The sequence below is a fragment of the Rhinoderma darwinii genome, chromosome 1 (genome assembly GCF_050947455.1).
Source record: "Rhinoderma darwinii isolate aRhiDar2 chromosome 1, aRhiDar2.hap1, whole genome shotgun sequence".
Taxonomy (NCBI): domain Eukaryota; kingdom Metazoa; phylum Chordata; class Amphibia; order Anura; family Rhinodermatidae; genus Rhinoderma; species Rhinoderma darwinii.
The window spans coordinates 6,803,733-6,824,058 of NC_134687.1; the positions used below are offsets into that span (position 1 = coordinate 6,803,733).

General features: G+C 44.1%; 1 protein-coding gene across 1 annotated transcript in view; it reads left to right on the top strand.

Annotated features, from left to right (window-relative positions):
• The window catches only part of SIGLEC1 (sialic acid binding Ig like lectin 1), a 123,542-nt gene that overhangs the window by 20,437 nt on the left and 82,779 nt on the right, over positions 1-20,326 (top strand). The window contains exons 3-6 of the mRNA XM_075855560.1: positions 5,353-5,492; positions 9,160-9,221; positions 9,546-9,902; positions 13,923-14,219. Of these exons, the coding sequence (XP_075711675.1) occupies positions 9,176-9,221; positions 9,546-9,902; positions 13,923-14,219 (700 nt within the window). The 5' untranslated portion in view covers positions 5,353-5,492; positions 9,160-9,175. The remainder of the gene's footprint in view (positions 1-5,352; positions 5,493-9,159; positions 9,222-9,545; positions 9,903-13,922; positions 14,220-20,326) is intronic.

The following is a 20,326-nucleotide window of genomic DNA, read 5'->3' on the forward strand; positions in this document are numbered from 1 at the left end:
CCAATGGGATTTAAGCAAGTCCCACATCTATAGGGAGGGGCATGTGTCTTCTCTGTGTGTTTCTTTGTTCTGAATAAAGTTCAGTTCTCCTCTTTTCTCTTTGAGGGAAAGTTGTGTACCAAACATTTCTGACTGGTTTACTTCTTTCCAGGCATGCCTTCAGCTTTCAATTTACATAGGTGGTTATTCGGTGTGAAATGACAGGGAGAAAGGAGCTTCCCTGATATACGGACCTGACAGTAATATCTACAGGGAGCAGTGTGTGGTAATATCTACAGGGAGCAGTGTGTGTGGTAATATCTACAGGGAGCAGTGTGTGTGGTAATATCTACAGGGAGCAGTGTGTGTGGTAATATCTACAGGGAGCAGTGTGTGTGGTAAGATCTACAGGGGGCAGTGTGTGTGGTAATGTCAGGGATCATTACCATGTATATTGTTTGAAAAATATTATCCTTACATATATATATATATATATATATATATATATATATATTCAGTATATTACACAAAGAGATTGGATTCATGGAGCACAAAGAGCCTGCATAACACGCCTCTGGAAGACACCGCCCCCTGGAATGCAAAGAGGAGTGTGCAGAAGAATGTAAAGGAAAACTTACAGCTGAGGAGCCAATGGGATTTAAGCAAGTCCCACATCTATAGGGAGGGGCATGTGTCTTCTCTGTGTGTTTCTTTGTTCTGAATAAAGTTCAGTTCTCCTCTTTTCTCTTTGAGGGAAAGTTGTGTACCAAACATTTCTGACTGGTTTACTTCTTTCCAGGCATGCCTTCAGCTTTCAATTTACATAGGTGGTTATTCGGTGTGAAATGACAGGGAGAAAGGAGCTTCCCTGATATACGGACCTGACAGTAATATCTACAGGGAGCAGTGTGTGGTAATATCTACAGGGAGCAGTGTGTGTGGTAAGATCTACAGGGAGCAGTGTGTGTGGTAAGATCTACATGGAGCAGTGTGTGTGGTAAGATCTACAGGGAGTAGTGTGTGTGGTAGTATCTACAGGGAGCAGTGTGTGTAGTAATATCTACAGGGAGCAGTGTGTGGTAATATCTACAGGGAGCAGTGTGTGGTAATATCTACAGGGAGCAGTGTGTGTGGTAATATCTACAGGGAGCAGTGTGTGTGATAATATCTACAGGGAGCAGTGTGTGGCATTATCTACAGGGACTAGTGTGTGGTAATATCTACAGGGAGCAGTGTGTGTGATAATATCTACAGGGAGCAGTGTGTGGTAATATCTACAGGGAGCAGTGTGTGGTAATATCTACAGGGAGCAGTGTGTGGTAATATCTACAGGGAGCAGTGTGTGGTAATATCTACAGGGAGCAGTGTGTGTGTGTGGTAATATCTACAGGGAGCAGTGTGTGTGATAAGGTATACAGGGAGCAGTGTGTGTGGTATTATCTACAGGGAGCAGTGTGTGTGGTATTATCTACAGTGAGCAGTGTGTGGTAATATCTACAGGGAGCAGCGTGTGTGGTAATATGTACAGGGAGCAGTGTGTGGTAATATCTACAGGGGGCAGTGTGTGTGATAATATCTACAGGGAGCAGTGTGTGGTAATATCTACAGGGAGCAGTGTGTGGTAATATCTACAGGGAGCAGTGTGTGGTAATATCTACAGGGAGCAGTGTGTGGTAATATCTACAGGGAGCAGTGTGTGTGTGGTAATATCTACAGGGAGCAGTGTGTGTGATAAGGTATACAGGGAGCAGTGTGTGTGGTATTATCTACAGGGAGCAGTGTGTGTGGTATTATCTACAGGGAGCAGTGTGTGGTAATATCTACAGGGAGCAGCGTGTGTGGTAATATGTACAGGGAGCAGTGTGTGGTAATATCTACAGGGGGCAGTGTGTGTGATAATATCTACAGGGAGCAGTGTGTGGTAATATCTACAGGGAGCAGTGTGTGGTAATATCTACAGGGACCAGTGTGTGGTAATATCTACAGGGAGCAGTGTGTGGCAATAACTACAGGGAGCAGTGTGTGGTAATATCTATAGGGAGCAGTGTAAGCACTACTTGAAAATGCCTTCATAGAAGAGGTGAAACGTTGTGGTTCCATGTTGGATGAATAAATTCCCTTTATTTGAGTGCTGCTTCACGTTCTTTTTTTGGATATCCAACACATAAGGAGAGGTCACTCCTTTATCTTTGAAGCTCTACACCAGCCTAGTCAGACATTTGTTCACAGTGCTGCTCCAATCCTTTGCTTTTTTCTACAGGTAGCAGTATGTGTGGTAATATCTACAGGGAGCAGTGTGTGCGTGGTAATATCTACAGGGAGCAGTGTATGGTAATATCTACAGGGGGCAGTGTGCGGTAATATCTACAGGGGGCAGTGTGCGGTAATATCTTCAGAGAGCAATGTGTGTGGTAATATCTACAGGGAGCAGTGTGTGTGGTAATATCTACAGGGGGCAGTGTGCGGTAATATCTACAGGGAGCAGTGTGTGTGGTAATATCTACAGGGAGCAGCGTGTGTGGTAATATCTACAGGGAGCAGTGTGTGTGGTAATATCTACAGGGAGCAGTGTGTAGTAATATCTACAGGGAGCAGTGTGTGTGATAATATCTACAGGGAGCATTGTGTGGCATTATCTACAGAGGTAAGTGTGTGGCAAAAAAATGTCAAATGAAAATCATCCGTTTTCAAACGGACATGGAAAAAGACGGATGCAAAACGGGTCAAAATCGGCCATTAAAAACGGAAACATGGCCCGGAACTGAAACTGAACGGATGCAAAACGGATGCAAAACTACTGAGAAAAACGGACCAAAACGACTTAAGGCCTTATTCACACGACAGGGTCCGAGTGTCGGCCGATAAAAACTGACGTTTTGGGCCGTTTTTCCCAGCCGTTTTGCATCCGTTCCGATTCCCTTCCCGGGCCGTGTTGCAGTTTTTAACGGACGATTTTGATCCATTTTGCATCCGTTTTTTTCCCTGTCCGTTTTAAAATTGGATGAATTTCATTTTTTTATTTTTTGCCACACACTTCCCTCTGTAGATAATGCCACACACTGCCCTCTGTAGATACTGCCACAGCCCTTCTGCAGGTAGTGCTACATAGCCCCCCTGTAGGTAATGCCACACAGACCCCCCTTGTAAATAGTACCACACAGACCCCCCCTGTAAGCAATGCCACTCAGCCCCCCTGTAGGTAATGCCATACAGCCCCCCTGTAGGTAATGCCACACAGCCGTCCTGTAGGTAATGCCACACAGCCATCCTGTAGGTAATGCCACACAGCCGTCCTGTAGGTAATGCCACACAGCCGTCCTGTAGGTAATGCCACACAGCCGTCCTGTAGGTAATGCCACACAGCCCCCTGTAGGTAATGCCACACAGCCCCCCTGTAGGTAGTGCTACACAGACTCATTGTACATAGTCACCCCCATAGATGGCACCCCCCCTTCTTTCCTGTAGATGACGGCTCCAGGAGAAGTCCCTCACTTCACTGTCCATATATGGAGAGTGAAGTGAGGGACTTCTCCTGGAGCGGAGACACCGGCCACAGCGGTGGGGATTCCGCTTCAGAAGTCCCTGACATCACTGTGGACAGTGAAGGCAGGGAATTCTCCTGGAGCAAAATCCCCAATCCTAGGCCACAGCGTTGCCGAAGCTGTGGCCGGGGATTTGGGATTCCGCTCCTACAGGGAGCAAAAAAATACCCTCCTCTTCCTCCTCACATGCACTTCGCACTGTGAGGAGAAGGAGAGAGAGCGAGCAACGGAAGACACGGCCGTCACGTGGAGCACATTCAAGTGATGGCCGTGTATTACGTGGCCCCTTAGACTTCTATGGGAGCCGGGCAGCCGGGAGAACGGCCGAAAATAGGGCACGTCCCGGCCGTCAAAAAATCGGTCGCGTGAATAGCCCCATTAGGAGGCTATTGTTCTTACTGCAGCCATGTGACGGCCGTTAATTGAAAGGCCATCACACAGCCTTGGAAACCCTCTCGTGTGCATAAGGACTAAGGCCTAGTCCTGAGCTGTGAGGCCCTGACCCTGGTACGATCTCCTCACAGGCTTGTCTCCAACTGGACTCAACTACACTGGCTCAGGGTGAGGCAAGTACATACTCATTTAGCTCCGCCTTCTTTCCAGAAGTTTCCAGAGATGCTCAATCGAAAACATAGGGACCTGCCCCAGCCACAGCAATTCATGCCCAACACATCTTAAAGGCACAGTACACATAATATCAAATACAATGCAAGCATTCATTTTAGGTTTTTGACTGGAAAAAAGTTTAATCCATTCCCGTAACATAAAACAAATTGCATATCACAATTATAGTGTCCTAGTGAGACACTTTAGTGAGACCCATAGCTCGTTCAATTGAGACAAACAATAACAATAATATATAATTCAACCGCACGGTAAAATTCCTTCAGTCTGGTGTTTCACAATTCAGAAGTCTGATAATCTGGCACCTGTTTCCAGCACAAAACTGTAATACAAAGTGGAAGTTCACAAGACCACAAGACCAGAAGCAGGAAACAGAGAGAATCCAGGTACTTCCCCTTATAAAAGATATTTGTGTTAAAGGGTTATTCCCTTTTATACATATTTATAGCAAATCCACAGGATATGCCTAATAAATGTGGGTCCCAGCTTTGGGACCACCAACCATGTGGAGGTGACCCCTATCCCGCGTTTTGAGGTGAACCCTGCGTCCAGTATGGGAATGAATAGAGAGGTGGCCGCTCGTCTCTCTCCATTATGTTCTTTTGGGGTTACAGAAAGAGCTGAGCACGCCTGCAGCCCGTTCTCGACAAAGCTGCGTGTCTCGGTGCTGGGAACCCACATCTATCAGACAGTTATGGCACAAACCATGGATGGGAATAACCCTTCAACATCTTATTTTGGACGTTCTTCAACAAGATCGCCAACAATTACGAGCAAGTTCTTTATACTTTTCTATGATTTTCCAATAATCCAGAATACTTGATAATCTGGAATCAGGTCATATTAATGGATGGATTTAATCAATGCAATTTGAGCAATGAAAACAAACGGAGACGAGTTCCTGCGTCATTATCACTGTGGCCTCATCTACATGGCTGTGCCCGTAATCACGGTGCATGATTACGCATTTTTGGCCCGTGCTCCCATATGAAGTGTCCTATCTTTTGCTGAGGCTTTCTACAGCCCAGACACTTTGACCGCAAATATAATGCTTGGTGCCAGTGGGCAATAAAAATGAATGGGTCTGTAATTACGGTCCAGAATTACAGATGAAACCTACGGCGGTGTGCACGGGGCCTAAAGTATAGAATATTAGCTCCTACAATGATATTATTGACACTCTCGATTCACAATCTTCTTCATTCAGGAATAAGAGAAAAGAAACTGAAAATTGCTGATGAGAAATCCTAAAAAGCGGAAGCCTTATCTTTAAACATCATATATAAGCCTCTAACATCAGCCACAAGATAAAGGGCCAGATGAGGGAAACTTGGATGTTCCTGACAGGTAAGTTCTTTATGGATATCCATTACACTCTAGTCATTTTCCATAGTACGTATTTGGACTTAAAAATGCAATGCAGATCTTATACCCTTAGGGTCAAACCCTGTCCATATACCCTATTAGGGCATATGGACGTCACAGAGTGGGGTACCCCGCTTGGAGCCCCCCTCTATGTGCCATTTTTGCATTACATGGACGGCCGTTCATTTGAATGGCCGGCATGTGATGCTACATTTTACCTACAGCGCCCACTGGATGTGTGGCTGTCCGTAGCTTCACCCCGACAATCAGCTGTTATGACGCTCATCAGTTAATAACAGAAACCAGATTCGGAGTACGACGTATACCACCAGCACCCAACGGACCCCATAGACTTATAATTGTACTGGTTGGTTTCCTTCATATTTGGCATCGTTTTGAGAGGAAGGATAGCGCTACATTCAGCCATATTCTTCCCATCTAATCTGATGTCATTTGCTATGGTGGAGCCTCCAACCCAAATGTAAGCGCAGCCTAAAATTCCGGATAATAATAGTAAATATGTGATCCGATCCTGACCATGCCGGGCTCACTCAAGATTTCATTTGTTTACTACTGTCAGAAGATTCACCGTTTTCCTAAACGCAGGAGATGGTGTTCAGACTTCCGTAAGATATTTCACACATTGTATTTCATCCGCACGATAACGCATGGTACTAGTAATACTCCTAAAGTAACACAAACATACAGATATAGAGATTTTTTTTTAAATTAAAGTTGAATCACTTAAACATATTGCATTATTTATCTTGCACTTGTAAGGGTGCGGGGGGAGAATTCCGACCCTTAAAAGGGACTTTGCTGTTGGAATTGTATATGTGTATTATTATATATAAGGTTAACTTTATGCTCTGTGCCTTTAAGTGCTGCAAGTAGCGATGCTCAGGTGGGCAGTTTTGTGCTGTTTTACCCCCTAAGTTGCGTCCCATTGGTGGAGTGGTTGTGTTTAGGTTGCATTTATGTTGTATTGTTGTGTGACATTCTTATTGTTTTTTTTTGTAAGGCAAATGATAGTTTGTTTGCTGGCAATGTAAATTGTAGGTGCTGGGATGTACGGCCCAGACGACATCTTTGCTAAGTTCATGCTATAACAGCCTCAAGACAATGCAGCGTGGCTACGCCGTGTCCTGATCCTGGGGACGGTGCCTGTTTTTTAAAACGGCAGCCCGAGTTTAGTGTTTAGGCGTAAGATTGGGAGTGAATCTGGCCTGCACTATAGAGACAGAAAGCTGCAGCAGAGATGTGTGAGGTGTGTGGTGAACTGCTGGAGAATGACTGCACTATTATAGGGCCTGAGTCGGTGGTCCTGGAGTGAGATGCAGGTGACGGGCAGTTGACAGGCAGGTGACGGGCAGGGCCTTCCCCGTGGTGTGCGAGAGTCTTGTGAGCAGTGGTGTGTACGGGAAGGAGCCTTCCCATGAGTACAAGCAAGCAGTAAGCCGGTTGAGGTCTACTAGGCCACAAATTGCAAGACAAACCCTTGTATCAGGAAGGGGAGCCCGTGTCCCTGTCCGCGGCAGCAAGTCAAGCTGTTAGCCAGACATCATGTTACCTTCGTAAAGACTGGTGCCTCTCGTATTGATACAATGTGTACTTTTTCATGTTTTCCTGGTGTGCTTAGTTGTGCTGAGAACTCCAGCATGGTAAAGTTAAGTTTGCAAACCATCTCCTGCTTTATGCCATCTTTGTCGCCACAAATCTGCACCAGACTGTATATCATCTAGGCCTCTAAATTAGTTACTGTACCTGAGTTACAGCTGTATTATACTCAAGAGCTGCACTCACTATTCTGCTGGTGGAGTCACTGTGTACAAACATTACATTAATTATCCTGTACTAATCCTGAGTTATTTTCTGTATTATACTCCAGAGCTGCACTCACTATTCTGCTGGTGGAGTTACTGTGTACAAACATTACATTACTTATTGTGTACTGATCCGGAGTTATTTTCTGTATTATACTTCAGAGCTGCACTCACTATTCTGCTGATGGAGTCACTGTGTACATACATTACTTATCCTGTACTGATCCTGTGTTATATCCTGTATTATACTCCACAGCTGCACTCACTATTCTGCTGGTGGAGTCACTGTGTACATACATTACATTACTTATCCTGTACTGATCCTGAGTTACATCCTGTATTATACTCCAGAGCTGCAATCACTATTCTGCTGGTGGATTCACTATGTACATACATTACATTACTTATCCTGTACTGATCCTGAGTTATATTATGTATTATACTCCAGAGCTGCACTCACTTTTCTGCTGGTGGATTCACTGTATACACTACATTACATTACTTATCCTGTACTGATCCTAAGTTACATTGTGTATTATACTCCAGAGCTGCAATCACTATTCTGCTGGTGGAGTCACTGTGTACATACATTAAATTACTTATTGTGTACTGATCGTGCATTACATCCTCTATTATAGCCCAGAGCTGTACTCACTATTCTGCTGGTGGAGTTACTGTCTACATACATTACATTACTTATCCTGTATTGATCCTTAGTTACATCCTATATTATACTCCACAACTGCACTCACTATTCTGCAGGTGGAGTCAATGTGTACATACATTACATTACTTATCCTGTACTGATCCTGAGTTACATCCTGTATTTTACTCCAGAGCTGCACTCACTATTCTGCTGGTGGAGTCACTGTGTACATACATTACTTATCCTGCACTGATCCTGAGTTACATCCTATATTATACCCCAGAGCTGCACTCACTATTCTGCAGGTGGAGTCACTGTGTACATACATTACATTACTTATCCTGTACTGATCCTGAGTTACAGCCTATATTATACTCCAGAGCTGCACTCACTATTCTGCTGGTGGAGTCAATGTGTACATACATTACATTACTTATCCTGTACTGATCCTGAGTTACATCCTGTATTATACTCCAGAGCTGCACTCAATATTCTGCTGGTGGAGTCACTGTGTACATACATTACTTATCCTGCACTGATCCTGAGTTACATCCTATATTATACGCCAGAGCTGCACTCACTATTCTGCAGGTGGAGTCACTGTGTATATATATTACATTACTTATCCTGTACTGATCCTGAGTTACATCCTGTATTATACTCCAGAGCTGCACTCACTATTCTGCTGGTGGTGTCACTGTGTACATACATTACATTACTTATCCTGTACTAATCCTGAGTTACATCCTGTATTATACTCCAGAGCTGCACTCACTATTCTTCTGGTGGAGTCACTGTGTACATACATTACATTACTTATCCTGTACTGATCCTGAGATAATTTTTATGGTTGAGCTGAATTACACTGGAATCGCTATTTAAGGGGGAAATTAATCTGCAATTAAAGGAACACTTCAGGCAAAACTGTGTTATGTTTAGTTCAGAGCCTACACGGCGCTGCATAACACAGAAATTCTAAGAAGACTAACAAGAGACTCTCTGTGTCATGTAGCGCCACCTCTGGCTCTGTACTAATCATTACATAGCGTATTAATTTTGCCAGGAGTGCTTCATTCAGCATAACTTTGTTTTGGTGGAAGAAAATGTTACTGATCTAGAAGTTCATGTTAATAGCAAACAAAGTAAAACCAAAATAATAATATTTCTAGTCTTGTTGCAGGCATAGAAGCGAGAAAATGTTGGTGCTGAAGTCAACTCTATTGATCCTTCTAAGTGTCTCAGGTACAGCCAGCTAAATTTTTCCCATAATTCATCACTGATTAACAAGTAATGTCATACTTAAAGAGGTTGTCCCGTCAGGCCGTCATTTACTTTTATAAAAAATAATTTGGACAAACATAGCTGTAGTATAAAGCATGGTGGAGGGACAGAACAGCAGACTAAGCCTCTGATGAGATGCTGTAGGTGGTGGATTTCAGACTACTTCCAATAGACAATGGAGCTAAGCTGGAGTCACAGTGCCTTAATGGAACAAGTCATAACTTTTTCTTAGTATCTACCTATAATTTTGTAGCCTGCGCCTGACATGGATATTTCTTTTTCTAGGAGTTTATTGCAACTGGGAAGTCGTTTACCCCAATACAGTGAAGAGCGTCCCAGGGTCCTGTGCCCTAATCCCATGCTCTTTTAATTACCCCAGTGATGTCGAGGCTGCGGAAGGCATTAACAAGATGTGGTACAAGGACTATGGGGGCGACAGGAAGCTGGTGTACCATCCTACCGACCCAGCCGATGATGCCTTTCTCAACAGAGTGGAATTTGTGGGAATGACAGTGCCCAAAAACTGCACCATATTAATAAAAAACCTCCAGAAATCTGACTCTGGGACATTTACATTCAGATTTGAGGTTGTTAACGTTAATAAATGGTTAGGCAAGAAAGGCGTCACGCTGGAAGTAACAGGTGAGTCTCTCGAATCTAATCCTTACTGAAGGTGACCGACCCTGGAGTCAAGACAACATGGAGAAGCCCTCGAAAACATTGTCAACACTTTTTAAATTTTTAACATACACAATTGTAGTTTACTTGGCATTGCTTTACTTACCTTGTACTGATCTGGGTGTTTTAATAAGGTCTAGTCCCATCCAGAGCTGCAATCAGAACTGAGCAGAATAGTGGATACATCTTTTGGATCTAAAGTCCACCACCTCCATAGCACATACTGTACATTGTATTGCATCTGGATCTTTGCAGGTGTTTTAGGGCAGGGGTGAAGCTAGGGCAACTGGTGGGGCACTTATGAGGGGGGAGCCAGTGCCTTGGGCAGGGTACACAGAGACAGGACTAGGGCAGTAAAACTGATACTTTGTCCCAAGTAAAGGAAAGCTGCTCCACTTTAGGGTTTGTTCACACATGCCGGCGGCTGATGCCCATTTTCCTGCACGGGGCTCTCATGTAAAAAAAACTGCTGCAAAATGTATTTACATAACAGGGAATGGGATTGGTAAAAGTCGTATACACATTGTGTAGTTAAGAACGTCGCTGGTTTTGGGGAATGTTGGATTTTTTTTCCAAGACACAGCGTGCCCGATACCCCATGGTTTTGTGGCATTTCTATGGGAATTCATGTGAAAGTATTAGTGCAGTAATAAATGTTCCTGACGTGCAGTACCTTTCATAGAAGCCGTCTAGGAAGAACGTAGCTTAGAGATTTTACGGAATCGTTGCTTTTGTGTTGCAGGATTTCCCCATTGGATTCAATAGGGGGGTAAAACTCGCAACAAATAGCTGTTGCGTTTTTGGCGGTGGAAAAGCAGCAGCCACCAAAAAACGCAAATCAGAAGAAAAAAAAATCTTATACTTACCCAGAATTCTGTTTCTTTGTCCAGGCCGGGCTTCTAGGATGATGCTTCATCCTATGTGTCCGCTGCAGCCAATCACAGGCTGCAGCGGTCACAAGGGACAAAACGTCATCCCAGTAGGCCGGACGGCAGAGGTAAGTATGAAACTGCACCCCAATTTACTGCGGATTCTCATCCGGAATTCCCTACGGCGCTCAGGGCGGATACACTGAGTGAACACAGAAGACCTCTATCTGAATTGAGTAACCATCATGGTATAAAACACGTGCACTGTTCAGCCTGGAACATCCAATAAGAACCATAATTGCCAGTTATATAATTCCTTAAAGAGAAAACGTACCCCCCCCCCCCCCCCACCACTCAGATCCCTCCAAATCATCACAATATCAGTAAGTAGATAATTGGATTTATTCATATCTCACAAGCAGTGCTGAGTTCTGGCCACATCTCCCTCTCCGTGGCTGCTAGGACTGGAAGTGCTGGAGGTACAAATTGATACGCACTTCCAACAGTTCTGTGTGTGAGTGGAAACGGTAAATCAGCACGAAGAGCCAACATTGCACCCACGGACCTGTGCTGATTCCAGACAGTGACCCAAGTATAGTTTGGCTACCGCTTGACATACAGCATGGGTAAGGGAGTCTAAGGCCCTGTTCACACAGAGGTTTTTTTTACAAATTTTTTGACACGTCTGAAAACGCAACAAAAAACGTCCGATAATGCCTCCTATTGATTTCAATGGGAGGCAGAGGCGTTTTTTTCCTGCGAGTGGTAAAAAACGTTTGCGGGAAAAAGAAGCGACATGCTCTATCTTTGGGCGTTTACGTCCCTGACCTCCAATTGACATCAATGGGAGGCAGAGAAAGCGTATTTCGCTGTATTTTTGCCCGTGGCGCTCAATAGGCGCGAGCGAAAAACGCAGTGAAAAACAAAAATAATTTTCTGCCTGCAAAAAAAACTCAGTGTGAACAGGGCCTAAATTGGAATAATCCTAAAGGTGTTTCCAGTCCCTAAAAATTGATGGCCTTTCCTCAGGATAGGTCATCAATAGCTGATGGGTGGGGGTCCGACTCCCGGGACCTCTGGTGATCAGTTGTTTTGAAGGGGATGCAGTGCTGCTTCCCCTTCATGTCTTCTTGCTCACTGTGAATCACCGACACGGATATAGCAGCGATTCACAGGTATTGCAGCCTTCTTCCCCATTCACTTCAGTGGTAGAAGAAAGCTGGAATACCTGTGATTCACAGTTACGTCCGTGTCGATGAATCACAGTGAGCAAGTAGGAAGGAAGGAGGTGGAAGCAGCGCTCGAAAGCTGCACCGCCTTCAAAACAGCTGATCGGTGGGCGTCCCAGGAGTCGGACCCCGACCCATCAGCCATTGGTGGCCTATCCTGAGGATAGGCCATCAATTTTTAGGGACTGAATAACCCCTTTAAAGCTATTCCCTGCCTTAGTCATCTGCACTCTTAGGCTATGTTCACACGGGGTCTTTTGCCGAGTTTTTTGACGCGGAAACCGCGTCGCAAAACTCGGCAGAAACGGCCCGAGAACGCCTCCCATTGATTTCAATGGGAGGCGTCGGCGTCTTTTTCCCGCGAGCAGTAAAACTGCCTCGCGGGAAAAAGAAGCGACATGCCCTATCTTCGGGCGCTTCCGCGTCCGACCTCCCATTGACTTCAATGGGAGGCAGGAGAAAGCGTGTTTTATGCCCGCGGCGCTCAATGGCCGCGGGCGAAAAACGGCGCGATAATTGCTATTCACACGGAGTATTTTGGGGGAGGAATATCTGCCTCAAAATTCCGTTTGGAGCTTTGAGGCAGATATTCCTCCCCCAAAATACTCTGTGTGAACATAGCCTTAGGGTGTATTCACACATCACAGAAGCGTTGCATCATTTTGGTAGCCGAATTCGCACTGAAATCCCAGAAGAAAGTTCAGTGCAATGTTAGTTAATAGGGTTTTGGCAAACCCCAATCACTCACAGCATAAAACATCCACTGCGGATTGTAGGCATAATTAAGATGTTCAGATCCTCAGCATGCCCTATCTGTTGTGGAAATGGCGTGGATTTTTACAGCGAAATTCATTCATTGTAGTTCAAGGGATGAAAATCCGCAGCTGACTTCAGCGCCAAAAATCAGCAGTGAAATACATGTATATTTTTTTTTGCGGATTTTGGTGTGGATCATTAGATCCATTCTACAGCGTAATTTTTCACAACCTTAAATTCAACCTTACATAATATTTATTCTCCAGTGGTGGACCCACCACTCAACGGTCCCAGAAGCTCCTGCAGAGGTCACGTACCATTCATGGCAGCATCACCGTTGAGGCCAGCAATTGGCTGCAGCGCAAAGTGACTGATGAACGGCACATGACCGCTGCCGGAGCTTTCAGGACCGCAACGGGACCTCAGCACTAGAGCGGGAGGCACTTAAGGGGGTAAGTATCTGTTAGTTTATGTATTATATAATGCCATCCCCCTACCCTATTGCCAATTTTGAAAAGTACCTGATAACCGCTTTATAGGGTTATTTTAGACATTTATAATCACAAGATATGCCGTGAATGTCTGATAGATGCGACTCCCAGGTCTTGGCCGGCTGCTCCGCTGATTCCATAATTCCCATAGAAGTGAATGGGGAGAGCCCCACATGGGCAACCAGCTCTCCATTGATTTTCCACCTGGATGCAGCTACCGCCGGTCCCCCAACCAGGTGGGATGTGGGTTGAGGGACCCCTTTCTTGACATAGGTACAGGTCCCAGAGCTGAGACCCGCATACATAAGACAATACGATCTAAGATGGAAATAAACATCAAAGGTTCACAGCAAGGAACACTGAAAGATAATGGAGTATCCAATAAACATGATGGACAGTCGTGTATTTTAATAACCTATCAGTCGGGTTTTTTATAGATTTAGTTACTTTGCCGTTTTATCCTGCAGCTAACTTGTGGTTGAGACCTCCCATGATCTGAACGTCTGAGGTGGACTCGCAGTATGAGATGTATATCAAACTTTATCCTAAAACCACCTCTTACTGGAAACCTCTAACTCTGTCCTCTATATATCATAATCTTCTCTTTACTTAATCGCATATGATTTATTCTTTCTACAGATGATCTCTTTGCTCCGGAGGTCGTGTTTCCACCACAGATTAATGAAGGTTCCTCAGTAACTTTTCAGTGCTCATCACCATATTTTTGCCCAGATGGTTCAGTGTCACTGGACTGGGTGGACTATCCTCCAGAGAGGTCATTACTATCCTTCAGTGTACAACTGGACACAACGGCCATTCTTTTTACAAGGAACTTGACCACCAGCTTCTCCTGGATGGACAACCAGAAAATAATCAGCTGTGCCATTTCTGTTGGAAAGAAAAGAGCAATGCAAGAAATTGTCCTCAATGTCGCACGTAAGTAGGGTTGCAAAGCAAATTTTCACACCTAGGGCCCACCTGTTACTGTTTTTAAGATGTCTTCTCACCCCCCTCTGTCCCAGGTATCATCTCCTCCTTAACTCAGGTATAATTTAGCACTCTCCTCCAAGTCTAATCTCCCACTTAGGTTTAATTTCTCCCTCCTTCCCCGAGAGATAACATCCCAAAGTATCACCTCCACCCTACTCCAGATATAATATCACCCCCAGGTATAATCTCTCTCCCTTCTCCTAGGTGTAATCTCTCTCCCTTCTCCCAGGTATAATCTTTCTCCCTTCTCCTAGGTATAACCTCTCTCCCTTCTCCTAGGTATAATCTCTCTCCCTTCTCCTAGGTATAATCTCTCTCCCTTCTCCCAGATATAACCTCTCTCCCTTCTCCCAGGTATAATCTCTCTCCCTTCTCCTAGGTATAATCTCTCTCCCTTCTCCTAGGTATAAACTCTCCCCCTTCCCCGAGATATAATCTCTTTCCCTTCTCCTAGGTATAATCTCTTTCCCTTCTCCTAGGTATAATCTCTCTCCCTTCTCCTAGGTATAATCTCTCTACCTTTTCCCTGATATAATCTCTCTCCCTTCTCCCGGGTTTAATCTCTCTCCCTTCTACTAGGTATAATCTCTCTCCCTTCTCCTAGGTATAATCTCTCTCCCTTTTCCTAGGTATAATTCTCTCTACCTTCTCCCCGGTATAATATCATCCCCAGGTATAATCTCTCCCTTCTCCTAGCTATAATCTCTCTACCTATTCCCAGGTATAATATCACCCCAGGTATAATCTCTCCCTTCTCCTAGGTATAATCTCTCTCCCTTCTTCTAAATATAATCTCTCTCCCTTCTCCCAGGTATAATCTCTCTGCCTTCTCCCAGGTATAATCTCTCTCCCTTTCCCCAGGTATAATCTCTCTCCCTTCTAGGTATAATCTCTCTCCCTTTTCCAAGGTATAATTTCTCTCCCTTCTCCCAGATATAATATCATTCCCAGGTATAATCTCTCCCTTCTCCTAGGTATAATCTCTCTCCCTTCTCCTATGTGTAATCTCTCTCCCTTCTCCCAGATATAACCTCTCTCCCTTCTCCCAGGTATAATCTTTCTCACTTCTCGTAGGTATAATCTCTCTCCCTTCTCCTAGGTATAATCTCTCTACCTTCTCCCAGGTATAATTTCTCTCCCTTCTCCCAGATATAACCTCTCTCCCTTCTCCCAGGTATAATCTCTCTCCCTTCTCCTAGGTATAATCTCTCTCCCTTCTCCTAGGTATAATCTCTCTCCCTTCTCCCAGATATAATCTCTATCCCTTCTCCCAGGTATAATCTCTCTCACTTCTCCAATGTATAATCTCTCCCCCTTCCCCTAGGTATAATCTCTTTCCCTTCTCCTAGGTATAATCTCTTTCCCTTCTCCTAGGTATAATCTCTCTCCCTTCTCCTAGGTATAATCTCTCTACCTTCTCCCAGGTATAATGTCACCCCAAGTATAATCTCTCCCTTCTCCTAGGTATAATCTCTGTCCTTTCTCCTAGGTATAATCTCTCTCCTTTTCCCTGATATAATCTATCTCTCTCTTCTCCCAGGTTTAATATCTCTCCTTTCTACTAGGTATAATCTCTCTCCCTACTCCTAGGCATAATCTCTCTACTTTCTCCCCAGTATAATATCACCCCCAGGTATAATCTCTCCCTTCTCTTAGGTATAATCTCTCTCCCTTCTCCTAGGTATAATCTCTCTCCCTTTTCCCAGATATAATCTCTCTCCCTTCTCCCGGGTTTAATCTCTCTCCCTTCTACTAGGTATAATCTCTCTCCCTTCTCCTAGGTATAATCTCTCTCCCTTTTCATGGGTATAATTCTCTCTACCTTCTACCAGGTATAATATCACCCCCAGGTATAATCTCTCCCTTCTCCTAGCTATAATCTCTCTACCTATTCCCAGGTATAATATCACCTCAGGTATAATCTCTCCCTTCTCCTAGGTATAATCTCTCTCCCTTCTTCTAAATATAATCTCTCTCCCTTCTCCCAGGTATAATCTCTCTCCCTTCTCCCAGGTATAATCTCTCTCCCTTTTCCTAGGTATAATCTCGCTCCCTTCTCCCACGTATAAGCTCTCTCCCTTCTCCAAGGTATAATCTCTCTCACTTCTCCAAGATATAATCTCTATCCCTTCTCCCAGGTATAAAATCTTTCCCTTCTCCAAGGTATAATCTCTCTCCCTTCTCCCAGGTATAATCTCTCTCCCTTCTCCTAGGTATAATCTCTCTACCTTCTCCCAGGTATAATCTCTCTCCCTTCTCCCAGATATAACCTCTCTCCCTTCTCCCAGGTATAATCTCTCTCCCTTCTCCTAGGTATAATCTCTCTCCCTTCTCCTAGGTATAATCTCTCTCCCTTCTCCCAGGTATAATCTCTCTCCCTTCTCCAATGTATAATCTCTCCCCCTTCCCCTAGGTATAATCTCTTTCCCTTCTCCTAGGTATAATCTCTTTCCCTTCTCCTAGGTATAATCTCTCTACCTTTTCCCAGATATAGTCTCTCTCCCTTCTCCCAAATTTAATCTCTCTCCCTTCTACTAGATATAATCTCTCTCCCTTCTCCTAGGTATAATCTCTCTCCCTTCTCCCAGGTATAATCTCTCTCCCTTCTCCAATGTATAATCTCTCCCCCTTCCCCTAGGTATAATCTCTTTCCCTTCTCCTAGGTATAATCTCTTTCCCTTCTCCTAGGTATAATCTCTCTACCTTTTCCCAGATATAGTCTCTCTCCCTTCTCCCAAATTTAATCTCTCTCCCTTCTACTAGATATAATCTCTCTCCCTTCTCCTAGGTATAATCTATCTCCCTTCTCCTAGGTATAATCTCTCTCCTTTCTACTAGGTATAATCTCTCTCCCTTCTCCTAGGCATAATCTCTCTCCTTTTCCCTGGTATAATCTCTCTCCCTTCTCCCACATATAAACTCTCTCCCTTCTCCAAGGTATAATCTCTCTCACTTCTCCCAGATATAATCTCTATCCCTTCTCCTAGGTATAATCTCTCTACCTATTCCCAGGTATAATATCACCTCAGGTATAATCTCTCCCTTCTCCTAGGTATAATCTCTCTCCCTTCTTCTAAATATAATCTCTCTCCCTTCTCCCAGGTATAATCTCTCTCCCTTCTCCCAGGTATAATCTCTCTCCCTTTTCCTAGGTATAATCTCGCTCCCTTCTCCCACGTATAAGCTCTCTCCCTTCTCCAAGGTATAATCTCTCTCACTTCTCCAAGATATAATCTCTATCCCTTCTCCCAGGTATAAAATCTTTCCCTTCTCCAAGGTATAATCTCTCTCCCTTCTCCCAGGTATAATCTCTCTCCCTTCTCCTAGGTATAATCTCTCTACCTTCTCCCAGGTATAATCTTTCTCCCTTCTCCTAGGTATAACCTCTCTCCCTTCTCCTAGGTATAATCTCTCTCCCTTCTCCTAGGTATAATCTCTCTCCCTTCTCCCAGATATAACCTCTCTCCCTTCTCCCAGGTATAATCTCTCTCCCTTCTCCTAGGTATAATCTCTCTCCCTTCTCCTAGGTATAAACTCTCCCCCTTCCCCGAGATATAATCTCTTTCCCTTCTCCTAGGTATAATCTCTTTCCCTTCTCCTAGGTATAATCTCTCTCCCTTCTCCTAGGTATAATCTCTCTACCTTTTCCCTGATATAATCTCTCTCCCTTCTCCCGGGTTTAATCTCTCTCCCTTCTACTAGGTATAATCTCTCTCCCTTCTCCTAGGTATAATCTCTCTCCCTTTTCCTAGGTATAATTCTCTCTACCTTCTCCCCGGTATAATATCATCCCCAGGTATAATCTCTCCCTTCTCCTAGCTATAATCTCTCTACCTATTCCCAGGTATAATATCACCCCAGGTATAATCTCTCCCTTCTCCTAGGTATAATCTCTCTCCCTTCTTCTAAATATAATCTCTCTCCCTTCTCCCAGGTATAATCTCTCTGCCTTCTCCCAGGTATAATCTCTCTCCCTTTCCCCAGGTATAATCTCTCTCCCTTCTAGGTATAATCTCTCTCCCTTTTCCAAGGTATAATTTCTCTCCCTTCTCCCAGATATAATATCATTCCCAGGTATAATCTCTCCCTTCTCCTAGGTATAATCTCTCTCCCTTCTCCTATGTGTAATCTCTCTCCCTTCTCCCAGATATAACCTCTCTCCCTTCTCCCAGGTATAATCTTTCTCACTTCTCGTAGGTATAATCTCTCTCCCTTCTCCTAGGTATAATCTCTCTACCTTCTCCCAGGTATAATTTCTCTCCCTTCTCCCAGATATAACCTCTCTCCCTTCTCCCAGGTATAATCTCTCTCCCTTCTCCTAGGTATAATCTCTCTCCCTTCTCCTAGGTATAATCTCTCTCCCTTCTCCCAGATATAATCTCTATCCCTTCTCCCAGGTATAATCTCTCTCACTTCTCCAATGTATAATCTCTCCCCCTTCCCCTAGGTATAATCTCTTTCCCTTCTCCTAGGTATAATCTCTTTCCCTTCTCCTAGGTATAATCTCTCTCCCTTCTCCTAGGTATAATCTCTCTACCTTCTCCCAGGTATAATGTCACCCCAAGTATAATCTCTCCCTTCTCCTAGGTATAATCTCTGTCCTTTCTCCTAGGTATAATCTCTCTCCTTTTCCCTGATATAATCTATCTCTCTCTTCTCCCAGGTTTAATATCTCTCCTTTCTACTAGGTATAATCTCTCTCCCTACTCCTAGGCATAATCTCTCTACTTTCTCCCCAGTATAATATCACCCCCAGGTATAATCTCTCCCTTCTCTTAGGTATAATCTCTCTCCCTTCTCCTAGGTATAATCTCTCTCCCTTTTCCCAGATATAATCTCTCTCCCTTCTCCCGGGTTTAATCTCTCTCCCTTCTACTAGGTATAATCTCTCTCCCTTCTCCTAGGTATAATCTCTCTCCCTTTTCATGGGTATAATTCTCTCTACCTTCTACCAGGTATAATATCACCCCCAGGTATAATCTCTCCCTTCTCCTAGCTATAATCTCTCTACCTATTCCCAGGTATAATATCACCTCAGGTATAATCTCTCCCTTCTCCTAGGTATAATCTCTCTCCCTTCTTCTAAATATAATCTCTCTCCCTTCTCCCAGGTATAATCTCTCTCCCTTCTCCCAGGTATAATCTCTCTCCCTTTTCCTAGGTATAATCTCGCTCCCTTCTCCCACGTATAAGCTCTCTCCCTTCTCCAAGGTATAATCTCTCTCACTTCTCCAAGATATAATCTCTATCCCTTCTCCCAGGTATAAAATCTTTCCCTTCTCCAAGGTATAATCTCTCTCCCTTCTCCCAGGTATAATCTCTCTCCCTTCTCCTAGGTATAATCTCTCTACCTTCTCCCAGGTATAATCTCTCTCCCTTCTCCCAGATATAACCTCTCTCCCTTCTCCCAGGTATAATCTCTCTCCCTTCTCCTAGGTATAATCTCTCTCCCTTCTCCTAGGTATAATCTCTCTCCCTTCTCCCAGGTATAATCTCTCTCCCTTCTCCAATGTATAATCTCTCCCCCTTCCCCTAGGTATAATCTCTTTCCCTTCTCCTAGGTATAATCTCTTTCCCTTCTCCTAGGTATAATCTCTCTACCTTTTCCCAGATATAGTCTCTCTCCCTTCTCCCAAATTTAATCTCTCTCCCTTCTACTAGATATAATCTCTCTCCCTTCTCCTAGGTATAATCTCTCTCCCTTCTCCCAGGTATAATCTCTCTCCCTTCTCCAATGTATAATCTCTCCCCCTTCCCCTAGGTATAATCTCTTTCCCTTCTCCTAGGTATAATCTCTTTCCCTTCTCCTAGGTATAATCTCTCTACCTTTTCCCAGATATAGTCTCTCTCCCTTCTCCCAAATTTAATCTCTCTCCCTTCTACTAGATATAATCTCTCTCCCTTCTCCTAGGTATAATCTATCTCCCTTCTCCTAGGTATAATCTCTCTCCTTTCTACTAGGTATAATCTCTCTCCCTTCTCCTAGGCATAATCTCTCTCCTTTTCCCTGGTATAATCTCTCTCCCTTCTCCCACATATAAACTCTCTCCCTT